Source organism: Callithrix jacchus, chromosome 16, assembly GCF_049354715.1.
Source record: "Callithrix jacchus isolate 240 chromosome 16, calJac240_pri, whole genome shotgun sequence".
In the NCBI taxonomy this organism is placed as follows: domain Eukaryota; kingdom Metazoa; phylum Chordata; class Mammalia; order Primates; family Cebidae; genus Callithrix; species Callithrix jacchus.
In genome coordinates this window covers 23,925,285-23,945,679 of record NC_133517.1, presented here as the reverse complement: position 1 = coordinate 23,945,679, position 20,395 = coordinate 23,925,285, and the positions used below count along the sequence as shown (strand labels likewise).

General features: G+C 36.3%; 1 protein-coding gene across 2 annotated transcripts in view; it reads right to left on the bottom strand.

Moving 5' to 3' along the window:
• Nucleotides 1-20,395, bottom strand: part of PREX2 (phosphatidylinositol-3,4,5-trisphosphate dependent Rac exchange factor 2) — a 301,789-nt gene that overhangs the window by 160,846 nt on the left and 120,548 nt on the right. For both annotated transcript variants that reach the window (XM_054246467.2, XM_002758971.6), the window contains exons 15-20: nt 14,829-14,901; nt 11,775-11,917; nt 11,529-11,621; nt 8,692-8,840; nt 3,520-3,605; nt 606-742 (exon numbers count right to left, since the gene is read on the bottom strand). In XM_054246467.2, coding sequence (XP_054102442.1) covers nt 606-742; nt 3,520-3,605; nt 8,692-8,840; nt 11,529-11,621; nt 11,775-11,917; nt 14,829-14,901 — 681 coding nt within the window. The remainder of the gene's footprint in view (nt 1-605; nt 743-3,519; nt 3,606-8,691; nt 8,841-11,528; nt 11,622-11,774; nt 11,918-14,828; nt 14,902-20,395) is intronic.

The following is a 20,395-nucleotide window of genomic DNA, read 5'->3' as shown; positions in this document are numbered from 1 at the left end:
AGATAATAGCAATAGCTTTGTTTATGAATTATGATTCTAATTTTAGTTTTCTGTGGCATATGTTGATCAAAGGATAGTGTTTATAATTTTAGATCATGGCAAGTACATTTTTGGTATTTTCCTTTAAGAGCTAAATCGAGTTACCTAAATAAACATACCTCAAAATCAATCACAGACCTTATAAAACCCACAATTTTTGCTTTTTCACAGAAGTGTTCTAATAAAGAGAATAGGTATGTTGAGTTCACACATATAGACACAGACACAATGATCATTATATATTCTAAAGAATCACAACGACTAAGAAAACAGCTCAAACCTTTATATTTCAATTTCATAAAACTTATATCTCAATGAAAATGAAAATACCCTAGATCACTTTTTAAACAGATGGCAGTACTGTAATCATAAAATGTAATAATTTAGACATAATCAATTATAATTCATTATGCAGATAAAGCAATCACTATGAGATCTATAATGCTATGTTTAATTTTAAACTTAAAATTGGAAACCACAAACATGTCTGGCACTATCCCACCTCGCCCCTTAGGTCTTGGCTGCAAGTATTCACTCAGATCCAGATTAGCTGAAGGACTACTTACCTTCATTGGCCGCCTGTACTTCCTGCAGGCTGTAACATGTGCAATGACACTGGCATGTGTCTCTTTGCTGACATTGATTCCATTCACCTTGATAATACACTGTCCAGGGTGAAGGCCAGCTGCGGCGGCCACAGTTCCTTTCAATATAAATGGGAAAATAACCAAAAACTAATTTCAGGAATAAGATTCATTTTTATGACACATACAATTATGGAAGCAATTTTAAAATACGATCAAGGTCTAGCTAGTATAATCTTGATAAACTTGGTTTTGAAAGCAACACCCTCTCAACACTTTTCTGCTTTTTAACTTACCTTTCAAACTGTGATCAATAGAATATTTCTCACCTCCCTAAGAATTAGTTTGAAGGGATGTGGCAAAGTGACCTCTATGATACTGATCAGTTATTTTTCCTTTCAAATGCCTAGTCAAGCTAACTTTCTAGATATACATATATAATGGCAAAATTAGAAGACCAGAAACATATGCCTTATTTATCTTCCTTTACTCTACAACATTTCTAAATATTCAAATAGTATTCACTTTTGTTTTTTAAAATTCCAACAATTTGACATGTATATAAAAAAGAAAATATTTAAAAGAAAAATCAAGTGAATTAGCAACTATTATTGGACTGGTTTTTCCAAGAAAAATTAGAGTTTGAGAGATATACAAAATGTCAGAAACCAGAGAATTTGTAGAGAACAGAATTAATGAGATAACATCACCCATCCAGTCATGTTGCTCGCATTGATACAGATTTAAATATAAAACTAACATATCCTAACCAGTGAGCTAAGATTTCTCAGAACCTTCCAATCATTGTTATTTGATTGTATGATCAAATAAATATTAACAAAGTACCATTAATATTTGTAATGAATATAATGCAAATAAACAATACAAATGATTACAAACATAAATATGTTAGAAGAGACTTCATTTGTGACCAATTTCTCTCATAAAGAAATTATTAAACATCTTTAAGAAAATAAATTACATTCAGGAATATATATTTACATTTCTTCTTAGTCCCCAATAAAATTCACTCCTACAAATGTTAAGTGGTTTTCTTCACTGAATTGAATCTTAGGGGAAGATGGAAAATTAGTGGAAAGAACAGCCTGAAAAATGGCATTGCTTCAAGAAATCACCTGACCACTTGGAAGCATCCAAGTTATTCTGTTTGTGTGAGCTTAGAATGGGAGTGGCTGGAAGAGACAGGGTTGGAGAGTTGAATAGAGCCTGACTATGAAGTCCTTGCCTTGCCTAAGAATCTCAACCTTGCCATATATGAAGACTCTAAGGGCTCCATGTCTGAAAGGCTGAATTTGTCTATAAAGTACGACCAAGTTCATCTTGGGATATAGGAATCAATTTTGAGGAGAAAAAAAAACTGACCAAGGACACATTTTTTTAAATGCTGAGAAGTAATATGGGCCCAGTAGGAGACAAACAGGGAATTGGGAGACACTAATTCAATAACCATGATAGTTTTTTCTAGCTACAAGGGAGGAAGAGAGAAGAGGTGGTTAGGTTGATCCAAGGTTGAAGTGCAGTAGCTTGGATGCAGCTGAGGGTGGGGCTCAGGGGAGCCTGAGGATGCTGCCAAGTGCGACTGCAGTGGCCCACACAAGAAATCTCTTTTGCTTGTGGCAAAATTACAGTGCCAAAAAATAACTAAATATATATTTTCATTTCATACACATATGAAAGAGAAAGCTCTTGAGCATTTCTGTCTTTTACTCTTCAGAAGCAAAAAGCACAGAAACCAGGCATAGACCAACCCCATCACTAAGCTCCAAAGATAGAACGTTGCTCTTTAAATGACATTGTAATAGGGAAAGAGGTATATCTTGATTCACTCAGGCTTTCAGCTATTTTATAGTACCGTTAATGTGAATTACTCCTTTTTGGCTTAGTGAAAATGCAGAAGATATTTGAAGTCTCAATATTTCATTTCAGTTTGATAATATTGGAGTTATTGGGAAGGTTTTAACTCTGTGTCCATCTATATGTTTTAGAAATCTGAGAGAAAAGATAGGTTTCTGAAATCAGATTCTTTATCATACATACAATAATGATAATGTTACAATCTAAAAAAGGTGTAGCTAATATGTTCTTGATAAATTTGATTCTGATAGCAATGCTCTCTTAAAATTTTCTTGCCAAATTTTTGGGTGATCACATCAAGATTCTTTATATTCCTTACTAATAAAAATCATGTATGTCTCTTGTTAGATAAACATATGACTTCTTACGCTAATAGTAACACTTCTTGCTATAGCCACAAGCTATTTTCTATGTTTAGCAATGTGGGATCTTACAGTTATTTCCTTCAATCATTATTAGTGTCAATTTAAAATTAAAAAATGCATATGCTAACAAGAGCTGTCAATAGCTAATTTGCCTATAAAACAAAAAAGAATAAATATAAACATAACTTTTTAGTCACTAAAATTATTGAATTTAAAATGCATCTTAGCTGAGATTTAACTATGGTTTACAGAAGTACCTGAGGGAAGTATATAGCAATAGGTTTCAATGCCACAGATCAATGTTAAACCTGAAAACTCACAACTTTGGATTATTGACAAAGAAGTACAATTATTTGAAATCAAGAAAAATAAAAACAGAAAACCTTAAATTTATTACATTCTTTGGAGAAACTAAAGCATGCAGAAAAGTGACATTTAGGCATCATTCTTACATCAAATTTTTAACAATGAAACATATGCCTTAGAATTTTTTAGTTTGTTCAAATGTTTCTGTAACGTGCAACCATTGAGTTAATACAGTGAAAATATGATTGAGGATCATCATGCGATTCTGCATGTTTTAAACACATTCCTGTTCTGCCAGGCACATCTCAAACCTGCTGAAAAGCTATTTCCCTGCATGGTGAATTTCCTACCTCTTCCTACAGCATGCACAACAGAAGGGCCAAATCCTCGGATCTGGAAGCCAAGTCCATCAGCTGAATCTGGAATTTTCACCGTCCTAAATCAATCAGAAAATAAGGTAAGATGGATTTAATTGGTTAAAATAATCATCATGTACAGCTTTACACCTCTCAGTAAATACATATTGAGGGTCTACAGTGTGAAAGATGTTGAGCTAGAAATCCTTGGAGACAAACACGGTCCCCAACCTCATGCAATACAGAGTTTCTAAACTGAACACAGTCATTACATAGTAAAGCCTGAAAAAGGAACAGTGGAGCATAGTGGCTTGATCAATGCTCACTGCCGCCTCAATCTCGCTGTCTCAGTGATCCTCCCACCTCAGCCTCCCAAGTGGCTGGGACTATAGGCACAAGGTCACACCATGCTTGTTTATTTTACTTTATTTTTTATCAAAAACACAGGTTCTCCTACGTTGCTCAAGCTGCTCTTAAACTACTGGACTCAAGTGATCCTCCTGCGTCAGCCTCCCAAAGTGCTGGGATTACAGGTGTGAGCCACCACACCTGCTTAAACATAGCCTTGAATCTTCGTGTAGTCAGTTATAGCTGAATAACTTGGATAAGCTCCTTAACTATTCTGCAGAAAATTTCACAGAAAGATAACACTGTTAAAAGTTATTTTGTAGGGTATCTGTGGCAATTAAAATAAATAACCTTGGTGAGTTGCTCTGCACTGTGCTATGAGCTATACACGTACTTAATAAAACAGGAACTTTTCTTCTTAATTTACTGTTACAAAGAAAAAGCTGAGTGACATAAGAAATTCTTTATAAAAATTAATACAACAGAAATACAGAGTTAATACATTTCTACCTATTGGGAACTTTATCAAAGAACAAAAAAAACTAGTTGTAAAGAACAGATCTGTCAAATATGGTATCAAAATATTTTAAGAAAATGATTCACTTTAGTATTTATGTAATGAAGGTTTACAAGAAATAATACATCAGAAGGTAAAACCGAATAAAAGAAGAAATCATTTGAATGAATCTACATTTAAAAAAAGGATTATGAAGGGATGGGAAACTTGAATAAGCTGTCATGGCAAACACACAGGGGTGTGCAATTTGGCAATCATAAATAAGACTCTCCACAGAAGAAAGCCATAAATCAGATAGCAACAATGAAAAGCAGAGAGCACAAGATATGAGGCAACATCATAACAATATGAGTATGTCACAGTCAGGAACAAAAACAAATTAATACAATGCAATAAATTGTGATAGATAGCCCTTGATGCCCAAGAAACAAAAGTGTTTCCCAAAAGATGAGTTAATCATAAAATAAATGTCAGCAGCACTTCAAGGGCATATTAAACAGAGTCTGAAGGTAGATAGAGCAGGACTTATCTGCAGCTTATGAAATCACTGTTAGAGACAGTTTGAGCAAAACCAAAGGCTGAGAACACTTCAGAAAGCCATAGGCTACATTTAGGCCTAAGGCAGAGTCTGGCACTGCAATCTCAAATATAACCTAGACAGGTATTTAGGGATAGAAATGCAGATTTTCTGCTCTAGGAAAACTTCAGAGTATTACTATAAATTAGCTTATACACTATGAAGTTATCTGTATGTATGTGGGATGGAGGTAACAGAATTAATTTATCATTTATTCTTAATTAAATACTTTTTCATGTACAGGGCTGTATTCATTTCCTTTGAATAATGCATGGTTAGCAGTGTCTGTCAAAGATACACTTGAAAATGAAAGATAACTGACCAAAGAAAGAAAAAAGGAATGAATACATATTCTGGTGGGCCTGAAACAAAAAGAGAAGCAGTTCGTCCTTCTATCTATTATTAATGAGAGTTCACTTCTGCTGAAACCACATAGAACTTTCAGGCCATGGTGAATTATTGTTGCTTTTGGATTTTGAGTAATTCATAGAGGTCTCTCAATCTTTCTGAGCAAGGTTTTTCTATCCTTCTAATATTGCTATGGAAGGTTGACTCTAATCTTTAAAAGGATTATTAGTTTGTTCCGTAACCAAAATTGTACAAGACACGATGACATGCATTTTGGTCCGAATGTTGGAATCCTCCTAGTAAAATGATCTTTAGAGAACATGTTTCCCTAGTGAGAACACTATATTCCCAATTTTAAAAAGAATTACGTTTATACAAGAGGGATGTTCTATTTCCTATAGAAAATAAGTGTACTAAATTATTTGCTTCAAAATCTTTTGAAAAATCTCTTGATGTATCAAGTATGAAGTTCATTGTAGCACTGTTTATAATAGCAAAGACCTGGAACCAACCCAAATGCCCATCGATGATAGACTGGACAAGGAAAATGTGGCACATATACACCATGGAATACTATGCAGCCTTAAAAAATGATGAGTTCATGTCCTTTGTAGGGGCATGGATATATCTGGAAACCATCATTCTCAGCAAACTGACACAAGAACAGAAAGCCAAGCACCACATGTTCTCACTCATAGGCAAGTGTTGAACAGTGAGAACACATGAACACAGGGAGGAGAGCATCACACACTGGGGTCTGTTGTGGGGGGATAGGGGAGGGACAGCAGGGGCTGGGGATGTTGGGGAGGGATACCAAGGGGATGAAAGTCAGATATAGGTAATGGGGGGGATGGAGGCAGCGAACCACATTGCCATGTATGTACCTATGCAACAATCCTGTGTGATCATGATTTATTTTATCTAAAATAAAAATAAAAAATTTAAAAAAAATTTTTTAAAAGATAGCTAGAATCAAAAGAAAATTCTTTTTCATTTACCTCTCATATTTTTCCCTTTTCCCTCAAAATGGGATACTACTAAAATTCCAAGAATCTATTATAAGAAAATATGATACTGATTTATAGACCTCATACATTAGAATAAGGACATAAAGGAAAAGTTATTTATTTCAAACAAATTTTTTTAAACTGAGTATGCTATCTTCAAAAAATGTTTTAAATACAATGTAAAATATGCTATTGATATAATAAGTAGCAATGAAACATAATAAAATGAGAAGACAACAGCATCATATATAACATCACTGGGTACTTACTATGTACTGTATACTTCACTAAGTTTTTACAAACCTAGTTTTATTCAACATTCTTTGCAGTTCCATAGCACAGGCACTCTTATCCCCATTTTATGGATGAGGATGTGAAATTACATACCTCACTAGCAAGTAGTGGAAGAGAGGCTTGAACCTGGAATCCAGAGCTCCAGACACAGCACAACAAATACTCAGAAGAGTCAGAAGACATAGATTTCTATTCTGCTCATCTAGCAACCAAGTCTGAGGATTCATTCCTATTTATTCAGTTTTGAAGTCAATGGCCTCAAAGTCTCTAACTGTTGGAATGTCTCTGATAGGCGGACCAGTATTTCTAGGGTTAAATCAGGGGGCCCTAGGGAGGACCTAATGTTTGCTTTGAAATAGTACTCCCTTATTCCTTTCCAGTCTGTCTTCTTCCTTTTCAACGCCCTCAAAGTTTCAGGAGGTGGGCAACCAGGACAGTCTTATCCTAGACCAGGGTTGAATAAAGGAAGAGGAACAGACTATAATTAGATTCAGAGGGAAGACATTGCTGTACTTCTTTGCTGCCCTCTAGCCCAGTCTTCCTAAATTAGTAAAGAGTGAGTGTCATGTTCATGCACTCTTTCAGACCTCTTGGTAAATTATTGGTAGAAACAAAATCATTGACTTTAATGAATAGTGCCTTGAAGAGACTTACTAGGGAGAGCCTAGCCCATTGCACTGCACTTTGACTATTAAACTCTGCAGAAGCATATCCAGCTATTTATATATATATATATGATATATATTATATATATAATATATATATGATATATGATATATATTATATATATTGTTACCCAGGCTGGAGTGCAATGGTGTGATCTCAGCTCACTGCAACCTCCGCCTCCTGGGTTCAGGCAATTCTCCTGCCTCAGCCTCCCAAGTAGCTGGGCATGCACCACCATGCCCAGCTAATTTTTTGTATTTTTAGTAGGGACAGGGTTTCACCATGTTGACCAGGATGGTCTCAATCTGTTGACCTCATGATCCACCCGCCTTGGCCTCCCAAAGTGCTGGGATTACAGGCTTGAGCCACCGCACGCAATTATAATTATATTTTTTACATATTAAAATATATTTAGGGCAGGGAAGAAAACTACATATACTTATAATATTTTAATAAGTAGTTAAAATAAAAAAATTTATTTTCAAAGTGCTAAGCTTCATTTGTTTTAAAATTAATGAAGTTACTTATCATGATTGACAAATGATTCAAATAAAATCTAAACAATAATTTTGATATATTATGCTAAGTACTTTGTACATATTATCTTAATTAATTGGTTAAACAATTAAGATGAATCTGATAGGGAAATACTAGACCATTGATAGGAATGATTTGTACAAAAAAAGCCCATGTCTTGCAAGTATATGCATGGTATGTTCTTAAAATTCAGCATTTAGAGCACGGTCTCACTTTGTGGGTACCTCTTATGTATATGTGTACCAATATTTTAAAAACTTCAGTTAGTACTTAATTTCAAAATAATAACAATGGTTATTTATGGGTTATAAGAAAAAAAGTCTCCATTTAGAAAAATTTGTATTCTCGACATTTTCTATAATAAACAGAAATTTTTTTCTAATCATAGGTAAATAGATAATAGAATTGTTTTAAAGAAATGGACAAATTACTTAGCACATACAAGCATGGATTATCTTTCAGTCGTTTTTGCATCTCTTATGAGTATTGAATTACAAATGGTGTCTAATCACCTGATAGCACCAGAAATTCTTACAGCCGAACATCAAGAAACACGGTTCTTTATTCTCAAACGTTCTACCAGCTGTCTTCACTCATAGTAAAACTCAATTCAACCCAGACCAGGAACATTTGGGCAACAACAAAAACAAGCATTATTTCTACTAAAACTACATGATTTGTGTAACAAGTATTTTAGCATCATAAGCAATGTAGCTTCTCCCACTATCTGTAAACCAGTATTGGTGATACTGGTGAATTTAAATGGTCTAAGCAATGAGATGCTTAATTCTAAACATTTACTTAGTTATCTTTTCTATTTTACTTCTCTATGCCTAACTTTTTAAAAATCACACATAAATCATACAACTTACTCTCTTGGCTTTGTGCTCACAAGAACTCTTAGAGGTTTTCTGCTGTTTAAACATGACTTCAGGAAGCAATCCACTTCATTGAAAGGTCTCATAAAAACTAGATCACCATTAATAGCAAAAATCTTTTTCCCAACTTCCATGCCAGCCATCTAAGAGAGAATTACAAAAAAAAGTCAAAGTATATTTTAATAAGGAATTTTAGTTTTTCACAAAATTAGAATACAAAAAGTTTCAGAGCTTATAGATGTTGACATTTTAACACACCTGCAGTGCTTTTATACAAATTTGCAAAGCAGAACTGTGGATGAGATAACATGATTATCAATCTCTTTGGCCTTGGTTTAAATTTGAACACAGAACTTTACAAAAATTTTCCCCTTTTTCCCTCCTGAACTTAACATCATACTCTCCTGTTATATTTCACTGTTCTTTTACTAATTTTATCCTTTTAACTATAATCATATTCCAGGTTATTTTTTTTTACTGTGTTTTCCGCCTATATCCAATTAACTCAGAGAGCACCAACTTCTATATCTACATCAGTGACACCAAAATATCCATCTCTAGCCTGGCATAGCTCAAGTGGCTCCAGCGCAGGGGAGAAGAGGAGCCTGGAATCTAAAGAAGAGAGCTCCAACCAGCATAGACGTGTCAACAGTGCAAGCTGCTGAAACAAGGACAAGGAAGATATCATCCCTCCACGCCAACCACCATGCGCTTCTCAACCAGCCCTACTGCCTATAAACTACCTGCTGTTTTGGTTGTCTGCTAAATGCGGAAAGCCTGAGAGAGGGTATTTTATTAGTGGCATAGTCAGATGCAGCTGTGCTCTAAGAACATCCTCTGAAAATGCCTGGGAGAAATTATTTCCTTCTCAAAGACAAGTACTAAAAATAGTCATTCATTGACCAAGTCAACTAACAGTGCATAAGTTGATCAGTAATTTTGTTTGAAATTAGTGTGTTCTACAGAAAGCTTTGTCTCGCACGAACCTATGTTTGACAAAACAGAGACCTTGGGCATTAGCAGATAGGCGTATGGGTGATAGTTCACCACTGACTTTAAACAGGTTCAGAGATAAACACCATACTTTGTTCATTTTCACATTCATTAAAGATCTAAATATTGAGAAATTTGCATGAGAATTAAGTATTTTCCAATTAGAGCATGAAGGTGAGGTTACTTTAAACTAGATATACTTAGGTTATAGCACTGAAAAGTAGGATCTATGAGGGCAGGGGATTTTGTATCTCATTTGTTGCTGTATTCCCAGAGCCTAGAACACTGCAAAACATATAATAGGCACTAAATAAATATTTGTGAATGAATGAATGCATGATCAGGAGTTTTTTGTTCAAAAGGCTGGTGAAGTGGCTGGGTGCAGTGGCTGATGCCTGTAATCCCAGAACTTTGGGAGGCTAAGGTGGGCAGATCACTTGAGGTCAGGAGTTCGAGACCAGCCTGACCAACATGGTAAAACCTGTCTCTATTTAAAAAAAAAAAAAATCACCTTTGCGTGGTGGCACAGGCCTGTAATCCCAGCTATTCTGGAGGCTGAGGCAGGAGAATCACTTGAACCTGGGGGGCAGGTTTTGCAGTGAGCCGAGATCATGCCACTGCACTCCAGCCTGGGTGACAAAGGCAGACTTTGTCTCAAAAAAAAAAAAGGCTGTTGAAGTAGCATTAATCCAATGAGAAAACAGTCAAAGCATGTGCTTTAATAACCAAAGTTATATTCATATAAAAGACAATCAAAGGTGATGAGAAAATAGACACAGCTCTTGACAGAAAGGAAGAAACGCAACAGGCAAAGTGGCTCATGCCTGTAATCCCAGTACTTTGGGAGGCCAAGGCGGCAGATCACAAGGTCAGGAGTTCAAGATTAGTCTGACCAACATGGTGAAACCCCACCTTTAACAAAATAAAATACAAAAATTAGCTGCGTGTGGTGGTGTGCACCTATAATCCCAGCTACTCGGGGGGCTCAGGCAGGAGAATCGCTTAAGCCCAGGAGGCAGAGGTTGCAGTGAGCCAAGATCACACTACTGCACTCCAGCTTGGGTGAAAGAGTGAGACTCTGTCTCAAAAAAAAGGGAAGAAAGAAAAATAGAGGAAGAACCTCCTGCAATGCAAAATACAGTGCTACTCTGTGCAGTCTCCGTGGGGTTCCAGGTTGGAGTCTGTGATTAGTGAAGCTCCAGGGACGAAGAATGAGTCACTTAGTCTTCCAGGAGGTCAAGAAGTTCATGGTTATAGAGCTCTAGAACAGGAGACCCAGTACCCAGGCGACGGACCAGTACCAGTCCAAGGCCTGCCAGGAACTGGGCGCACAGCAGGAGGTGAGCAGCAGGTAAGTAAGCTTTAACACTGGAGCTCCATCTCCTGTCAGATCATCTGTGGCATTAGATTCTCATAGGAGTAGGAACCCTTTTGTGAACCCTGCATGCGCATGAGAGGGATCTATGTTGACCAGTCCTTATGAGACTCTAATGCCTGATGATCTGAGATGGAACAGTTTCATCCCAAAACCAGCCCCCACCCTCCATCCGTGGAAGAATTGTCTTCCACAAAACTAGTCTCTGGTACAAAGAAGGTTGGGATCCCTGCTGTAGAATACCCACCACCTCCCGGCCCCTATTATCCCTGAGTGGCCAGACAGGGCTCAGCTTCTTCTAATCCCAAAGGTATTCAGTAGAACCTGTAAGATTATCCAGAGACATTATGTTCAATAAAGATTATTTCAAGCCTGAATATCTAAGACTGATTTCAGTTTGTTTAGAATTTTTCTATTTTATGTCATGACAACAAATTTAAATTAAAATGCTAATTTACATTACCTCGGCATTAGATCCCTTTTCTACCAACTTTATTATTGGAACTTTATTTTTGTCTTCTAGCCCAAAGCCATAGCTACCTTCATTGGATTTAATCTGAAATGCAAAATATTAACATTATTGGTAAAGCAACTATAAAAAAAATTACAAGTTAAGCAGAATGAAGCAATATGCATCACCGCCAAGCCTGTTTGACAGTCTCCTGCTAATGCCTAATCAAGAAGAAAAATAACGTATCAACAAACTTACCAATAATGACTTAGCTATAACATTTTCCACAACTTTTAAGTCATGTTTCATAAGTCGATGTTTCATATTTGATCCTTCCATTTCCTCGTCCGAAAAAAAACGAAAAAGTAGAGGTTCATCTTTGAATTCGCTTTTTTCAAGGACTACAGAAAAAGGGAGAGATTCTAATTATTTCAGCTAATTCAAAAATTGAACTCATTTTCAATACCAGTGACATTTATAAATGAATACCTGCACCCATAACCTCAACTTTATACTCCCAGGACTAGTTACATTCATAAGTATTCCCACGTTTTTTTGTTTTTGGGTGTTTTGTTGTTGTTGTTGTTGATAGTTTGTTTGTTTGTTTTTCCTATTTCTTTCTATAATTTTGAGCCAATGTCTCCTTTAAATTACTTTTACCTACAGGATTTTGAATTTTTTTAAAACAAATAGTATTTCTTCTAAGGCTAACTTTTTAAAATTTAACCAAGTCCTTCACTTTCCAGATTGAAATCCAAATTTAAATAAAAGATTATAATGAATCCAAAAACGCACGCATCCAAAACATAGAAATTTATCGTGTTTTTAACTTGCAGTAAACACTTTAGGCATGTTTTTAATATCCCTCACAATTATGGGAAAATTCAAATGCGTCAAGTGTTGCTTTCTGTGTGTGAACAATTCCCATTGTGTTCACTTTTGTCCCAACACTTCAAACCAGAAATATGTCTTCTGGGTGAAATGTGATTTTAGTTTCCATGAATTCCTGTTTCTTTTCTGTTTAAAAGCAATATTCTCAAATAACCTTATTTCTGGAAAGGTCTGTTTTTCCCCCTTATCTGAACATTAGTATTTTTCCCCAAATCCCCTAAGATTATTGGAATGGACCGATGAAATAAAGTTTATGTTTTATTAGTATTTTTTAAAATAAGGTCAAATACTGATAGGAAGAAATTGTATTCAGTGAGATCCTGACAGCTGTCAAAATACTTTGCAAAAAAAATATTCTCCATTTCTTATTTATCTGTCCTTAGTACCTTGAAGGTTGATTCATTGAGCCAAATACTAAAAGAAAGACAGTGATTCCCAGGGCACAGTAGAAAGAGTTAGGTTTTGTGATGAGAAAGGCCTGAGGTCAAATTCGAGGCCTAAAAGTGACATAAGAAAGTTACTTAAACCCTCTGACTTTCAGTTTCCTCATCTGTAAAGTGGAAGCAATAAAACCTTCTACATATTGTTGTATAAAACTAAAATGAGGTAACAAATATAAATAACCTGGCATATAGTAAGCAGTCAAAAAGGATAGTTATTTGGGTTCATTATTTTTACAGCGTTCCAATAGATAATTGTTGACTGGATGAATGCCTTTATTGATCCTTGGATGAAAGACTGGCTGGCAACATGAGTTAACAAACGAAACTATCAGCCTCAAGTTTAAAAAAACAACAGAGGCCATAACCAGCAATAGAAGTGATCATCTATTTTATTGCTGTTATTTTTTTATTTTTGTAAAGGTGGGATCTTGCTACGTTGCCCAGGCTGGCCTCCAACTCCTGAGCTCAAGCAATCCTCCCATCTTGGCATCCCAAAGTGCTGAGATTACAGGCATGAGCCACTGTGCCTAGCTGAGAATCTATTTTAGATTGACTTAATGATATAAGCAGTTTCCCAAAGCTCACACAGTGTTTCTGCTACAGCTGTTTTCTTCCACCAAATTGTCTCTCAAAAGGAGCAAGATAAGGTATCAATAAAGCCAGGCATGAGCCACACTATTTATGCTTTACTGACATTTTGTATGAAAAACTTTCCATGTAACTCAATATTTTATAATAAATGCTTAGATAAAATGACAGTATGTTGGTGCTTTAAAGAAAAAAAATGGAAACTTTTGCAGGTTTTCAGCTTGATATTATAGGGTTAATCCCCTAACATGCTTTTACAAAACATTCATGGTTTGTTCTTCAAAGACTAATATTTCTCTAGACAACTCATAGAGTGACCTGGAAACAGGGAAACAGGATGGAATTTCCCCCAAAAAAATGATAACCAAGGATGCTCTCAAAATCACTATAACCTTTGCTGTACTTCCTTCTTCATAAAAATAAGTAATTTCAAAATATTTTGACAAACAAAGTGCTATCAAATATATATTTATATATTTAAAGCATATTATATTAATAATTAAAAAGAGGCTGGCATGGTGGCTCATGCCTATAATCCTAGCACTTTGGAAGGCTGAGGTAGGCAGATTACTTGAGATCAGGAATTCGGGACCAGCCTGGCTTGGTGACACTCCATCTCTAAAAAAAATACAAAAATTAGTTAGATGTGGTGGCGTGCACCCGTAGTCCCAGCTACTCCAAAGGCTGAGGTGGGAGAATCGCTTTAACCCCCGAGGCAGAGGTTGTAGCGAGCTGAGATCATGCCACTGCACTCCAGCCTGGGTGACAGAGTGTCTCAAAAAAAAAGAGACAGAGAGAGAGACTGTTTGGACTTATGGATTCTATAAGATGTTACAAAGAGGAAAAACTTACTCTCATTACTCTGATAAATCTTAGAATTTTATTTAAAAATTAACATTTAATGATAAAAGATAATTTTATCCTAAAGATTTATAATTTTGTTCTCTGAGGTAATTTTAAAACCATTTTTCTTAAAAATAACAGTAAATAGTCAATTACATATGCTGTCATTTAATCATTCTAATAGATACTGGCTTTCAAAGTAAAATCATAAGTCTAATCTGAAATAGTTTCAAAGAGGTTTATGAGCTTAAAAACAAAACAAAACATAAGAACTTCTAGCTCAAGCCATTGCTCTTCTAGAATCAGCATAGGCTAGAGAAATAGGATAGAAGTCATGGCAACTGGTAGATAACAGCAATTAGACCTAGGAGTGGCACCAGCAGTGAAACTGAATGCAGTTGTGGTGACCCGACCTGAACCCATGGTAAGACCAGACAGTCTTGCTGGCTCGTCTTTAAACGACCTCACAGCAGCACTGGGTGTTCCAGTATCCTAAGAACCAAAATATGAAATATATCTGTAAGCTTCCAGAGTAAAAAATCCCTACCATGATGCATAAATCCATTGTCGCAGAGTCCAACGCCAAATATCATTGCCTCTTCTCTGGTGCGGCAATCTCCCTGATAACCAAAAAAGCACTGTGGGAGTTAAGAGGTAACTAAAGGCTTTGTGGCAGCTTTGCTGTATTTAACATTCCCAACACCAAATTCAGACAAAGCTTCCCTTAGAAAGCATGCATTGCTTTATAAGACAGGATGCATCTAATGGTTACGAAACATTCAATTTATTATGAAAATATTTTCTTTAGACATTAAAGAAAACAAATAATATTTCTTGAGAAAAAAATACTTTATTAAACACAACAATATGTAAGTAACAAAAATGTATTGCTACCATAAATGATGCCTTTCTGTTATTTCCTAGATTTTGTATTCCAATTATGCAACAGGGAAATATCCTGTAAATTGACAACACACTAATCAAACAATCATTATGTATTACCTCAGTCACTAACTCTTCCCTTTCACCAAATGGCCTTGCCCTGTAAGGACCCCTGAAGAAACTTATTAATCTAGGATGACTTGTAAGACTTTACGAGTAAATCGTTTGAGCTAGCAAATACAAGCTTCTCTTTCATTATTTTGCCAGAAAAAAAAATCAGATCATCTAACTGAATCCAACAAAATGGCCCAAAGCACTTTTTCTTTTGTTTTTTTTATTTAGAAAACACCTATTTTATTCCTTTAAGTATGGATCCACGTATATGAACATGCATTTATCTCTCTCTTCCTCCCCACCTCTGTGTGCATGTGTGTGTGTGTGTGTGTGTGTGTGTGTGTCTGTGTAACCTTAGAGTTGTATTGTTACAGTTTAAGAAGCTTTTTTCTCATGTATTATCTCATTTTTCCCCAGTCCTATCTTTTAGCACTTAGGTATTTTACCAAATCGATTCTATCCTCTCTAGCTTCTATTCCATCTCTATTGTCAATACCCTCATACGGTGTTTCTTAATCTCTTTTCTAAATTACCATGATTTTTTTCTAGACTCTTTCTAAAATATGCTGTTATACAATTAAACATTTAAAAAAAAAAGATGGAATCTCCTTTTGTCGCTTAGGCTGGCATGCAGTGGTGTGATCTCAGCTCACTGCAATGTTCACCCCCCGGGTTCAAGTGATTCTCCTGCCTCAGCCTCCTGAATAGCTGGGATTACAGGTATGCGCCACACTGCCCGGCAATTTGTGTATTTTTAGTAGAGAAGGGCTTTCACCATGTTGGCCAGGCTGGTCTCAACTCCTAACCTCAGGTGATCCGCCTACCTCGGCCTCCCAAAGTGCTAGGATTACAGGCGTGAGCCACTGTGTCCAGCTAGAAGTAAATGAAATTTCTTACACAGAAAGTCCAGTTCCAAAACTTTAAACAGACTGTTCTTTTAGAATCATAATGTATCAAAATTCTCTGTTGGGCTTTTAAAACTTCCAAATCTTGGTTATATGCTACTTCTCCAGCTTCACTCTCCAAAGCTCAATGCTGTATCTCTTGCTGTAGTCAGTTAGGCCTCCTTGCTGTTGTCTGAAGTCTGTGCTCATTCTTACTCTTCTTTTTACTCATAGCTGCAATGCCCTTCTCTTTACCCTCCTCTCACTCACATTCTACCTGTTTATAAAGGACAAAAATAATGGCCCCACCTCATACTGTGATAACTCCAATCCTCACTAATCCTCCTAAGAACTACCAACACACTTATAATCTGTAACTTCAGACCCTGCATCTGGCCCTCTTCAAAAATCAAGCTGTTTTGTCATTTTTATGCATTCATTCAAAAGATACTTACTTTTTCTATATATTGCATCAAGTAATAGAAAAATATTAAACCACTCAAGCACAAAATACTTCCCTGCTCTGAAGTAATTCAAATCTAGGGTAGGATTTGGTCATTAAAAGGTAAGTATCTTACTAATAGCCAATTTAATCCATATTTCCAACCAGGCAGATATACTTGGAGATCTGGGACCAAAGAAAGTGATCTGAGCCTAGGCTAGAGGATCTGGCAAGGCTTCTTGGGGGAGATGATGCTGGAGCAGATTCTTAGAGGATACATGAAAATTAGCCCAATTGACTAATATCACTTGAAGGCAGAAATCATGACTGCTTCCTGTTTTGTTTATTCTATCATCAAAGCACTTGCTTGAATGTTAAATTTACAAGAAAAACCTGTTTAATAATCACTGACACTTGATTGCTTTATTTGATTAATTATTCAAGTGAAACACTGACCAGACTAATATTATTGAACATACTGGTGTAAAACACATAGCCTAAAATGTTCTGGTTTTCCTATGCCTTTTTAAAATCCTACTTGTGCCATTTGGACCTGGTGAGCATTTAGAGCACATGATGTAAAGAAGCAAGGCATTCTTTAATTATAAACTATGAGTGATCCATACCCAAATCACAATGTACAGGAATTGAATGATGTTTTATAGGTACATTAATGCACATGCCAAATAAGAATTTAACATTGTGAAACAGAATATTTTCTTCTAAACTATTATACTATAATAGAAACAGCACAACAGTAAATGAAAAACATATTCAGAAGAACACAACACTCATTTTGTTTTCCAAGATGACATCACACAATATATTGCAGAATAAGAGAAAAACTGTAGGATCTAGTATATACTCTAATCACAGTAGAGCCAGTAGTTTTACTCTGTGCTCTAAAACTGTCCAAATCAATTCAGTGTCTCAGTCAATACTGAAAATTCAGTATTATGTCAGAGTCGTGGTAGAAAGAGACCCTTACTTTAAAAAAAAAAAACAACTCTTCTTCATATTAGATTAGGAACTTTAACCTTGGTCTCTTATCCTTCCACTACTATTTCTGCTTTTATCAAAGCAGCCTATGTGGTCCTAATCTGAAGTTAAGCAATTAGAGTTGATTATGTTGATAGTTACATTTGGTGTTCTACAATATCAGAGTCATAAAGTTTCAATGATAGAAAAGAGACAGCATGTAGAGCTATTCCAGTAAGCAGTAAATAGCTGAATAAACTAAAATCCAGAAAGATTGAGTGATTTGTCTAAGTTTATATAACTAGTTACTAGAAGAGCTGGCATCAGACACTAGGTTGTGTGAGTCCCAGCCAATGAAATTTCTATTATGCACAATTTCTGCAGACAGTGTCATAACAAACCACTAAGAAAAACTGAAGAAAAAAAATTGCGGCCAGGCGTAGTAGCTCACACCTGTAATGTCAGCCCTTTGGGAGGCTGAAGCAGGTGAATCACTGGAGATCAGGAGTTCCAGCCACCTGGTGAACATGGTGAAACCCTTTGCTACTGGAAAAAAAAAAAACAAAAATTAGCCAGGTATGGTGGTGTGCACCTAATCCCAGCTACTTGAGAAACTGAGGCAGAATTGCTTGAACCCGGGAGGCAGAAGTTGCAGTGAGCCAAGACTGCACCACTGCCCTCCAGTCCAGGCAACAGAGTAATGCCCATCTAAAATAAATGCAAAAACTTGCTCATCTTTGAGCACCTTAATCTAATCTTCTAATGTTAACTCTCGGAAAGTAAAAGTGCCAAAAAAAAAAAAAGTTGATAACTGATTTCCTGAGTTCAAACTTTAAAGGTTTACTCAGCATCAGCTTTTGCTTCAAATAGATTTTCTTTAAGTTTCTCGTGTAGTAAACACATTATACAAGTTCACAAGAATTCTAGGACTGCATAATTTCTAAGCGAAAGTCCAACTCCAAAAATTATTATGTAGAAATCAATTCGAATGATACACATTGACCACAGTGTTATGAAAGGCTCTAATGCTAGGAAAGCCACTGAATTGATGTTTTATCTAAAGGTAATTGTTTAGTTTCATCTAAAATCTTAACTTCTAAATGTAATAAATGTAAGTGCTATAAAATATAAAAATCAAGAACGAACTGCCATTCACAATTGCTACAAAAAGAATAAAATACCTAGGAATACAACTCACAAGGAACGTAAGGGACCTCTTCAAGGAAAACTACAAACCACTGCTCAACGACGTAAGAGAGGACACAAACAGATGGAGAAACATTCCATGTTCATGGTTAGGAAGAATTAATATCGTGAAAATGGCTATACTGCCCAAAGTAATTTACAGAATCAACGCTATCCCCATCAAGCTACCATTGACTTTCTTCACAGAACTGGAGAAAACCACCATGAACTTCATATGAAACCAAAAAAGAGCCCGCATAGCCAAGTCGATTCTAAGCAAAAAGAACACAGCGGGGGGCATCACACTACCGGATTTCAAACTATACTACAAGGCTACAGTAATCAAAACAGCATGGTACTGGTACCAAAACAGAGATATAGACCAATGGAGCAAAACAGAGGCATTGGAGGAAACACAACATATCTACAACCATACAATCTTTGATAAACCTGACAAAAACAAGCAATGGGGAAATGATTCCCTGTTTAACAAATGGTGTTGGGAAAACTGGCTAGCCATGTGCAGAAAGCAGAAACTGGACCCCTTCCTGACACCTTACACTAAAATTAACTCCAGATGGATTAAAGACTTAAACATAAGACCTGGCACCATAAAAACCCTAGAAGGAAATCTAGGCAAAACCATCCAGGACATAGGAGTAGGCAAGGACTTCATGAACAAAACACCAAAAGCATTGGCAACAAAAGCCAAAATAGACAAATGGGACCTAATCAAACTCCACAGCTTCTGCACGGCAAAAGAAACAGTCACTAGAGTGAATCGACAACCAACAGAATGGGAAAAAATTTTTGCAGTTTACCCATCTGACAAAGGGCTGATATCCAGAATTTACAAAGAACTCAAACAGATTTACAGGAAAAAAACAAACAAGCCCATTCAAAAATGGGCAAAGGATATGAACAGACACTTTACAAAAGAAGACATATATGAGGCCAACAATCATATGAAAAAATGCTCATCGTCACTGGTCATCAGAGAGATGCAAATCAAAACCACATTGGATACCATCTCACGCCAGTTAGAATGGCGATCATTAAAAAATCTGGAGACAACAGATGCTGGAGAGGATGTGGAGAAAAAGGAACACTTTTACACTGTTGGTGGGAGTGTAAATTAGTTCAACCATTGTGGAAGACAGTGTGGTGATTCCTCAAGGCCTTAGAAATAGAAATTCCATTTGACCCAGCAATCCCATTACTGGGTATATAGCCAAAGGACTATAAATCGTTCTACTATAAGGACACATGCACACGAATGTTCATTGCAGCACTGTTTACAATAGCAAAGACCTGGAATCAACCAAAATGCCCATCGATGATAGACTGGATTGGGAAAATGTGGCACATATACACCATGGAATATTACGCAGCAATCAGAAATGATGAGTTTGTGTCATTTGTAGGGACATGGATGAATCTGGAGAACATCATTCTCAGCAAACTGACACAAAAACAGAAAATGAAATACCACATATTCTTACTCATAGGCGGGTGATGAAAAATGAGAACACATGGACACAGGGAGGGGAGTACTAAACACTGGGGACTATTGGGGGCAAAAGGGGAGGGCCAGCGGGAGGGGAAGCTGGGGAGGGATAGCCTGGGGAG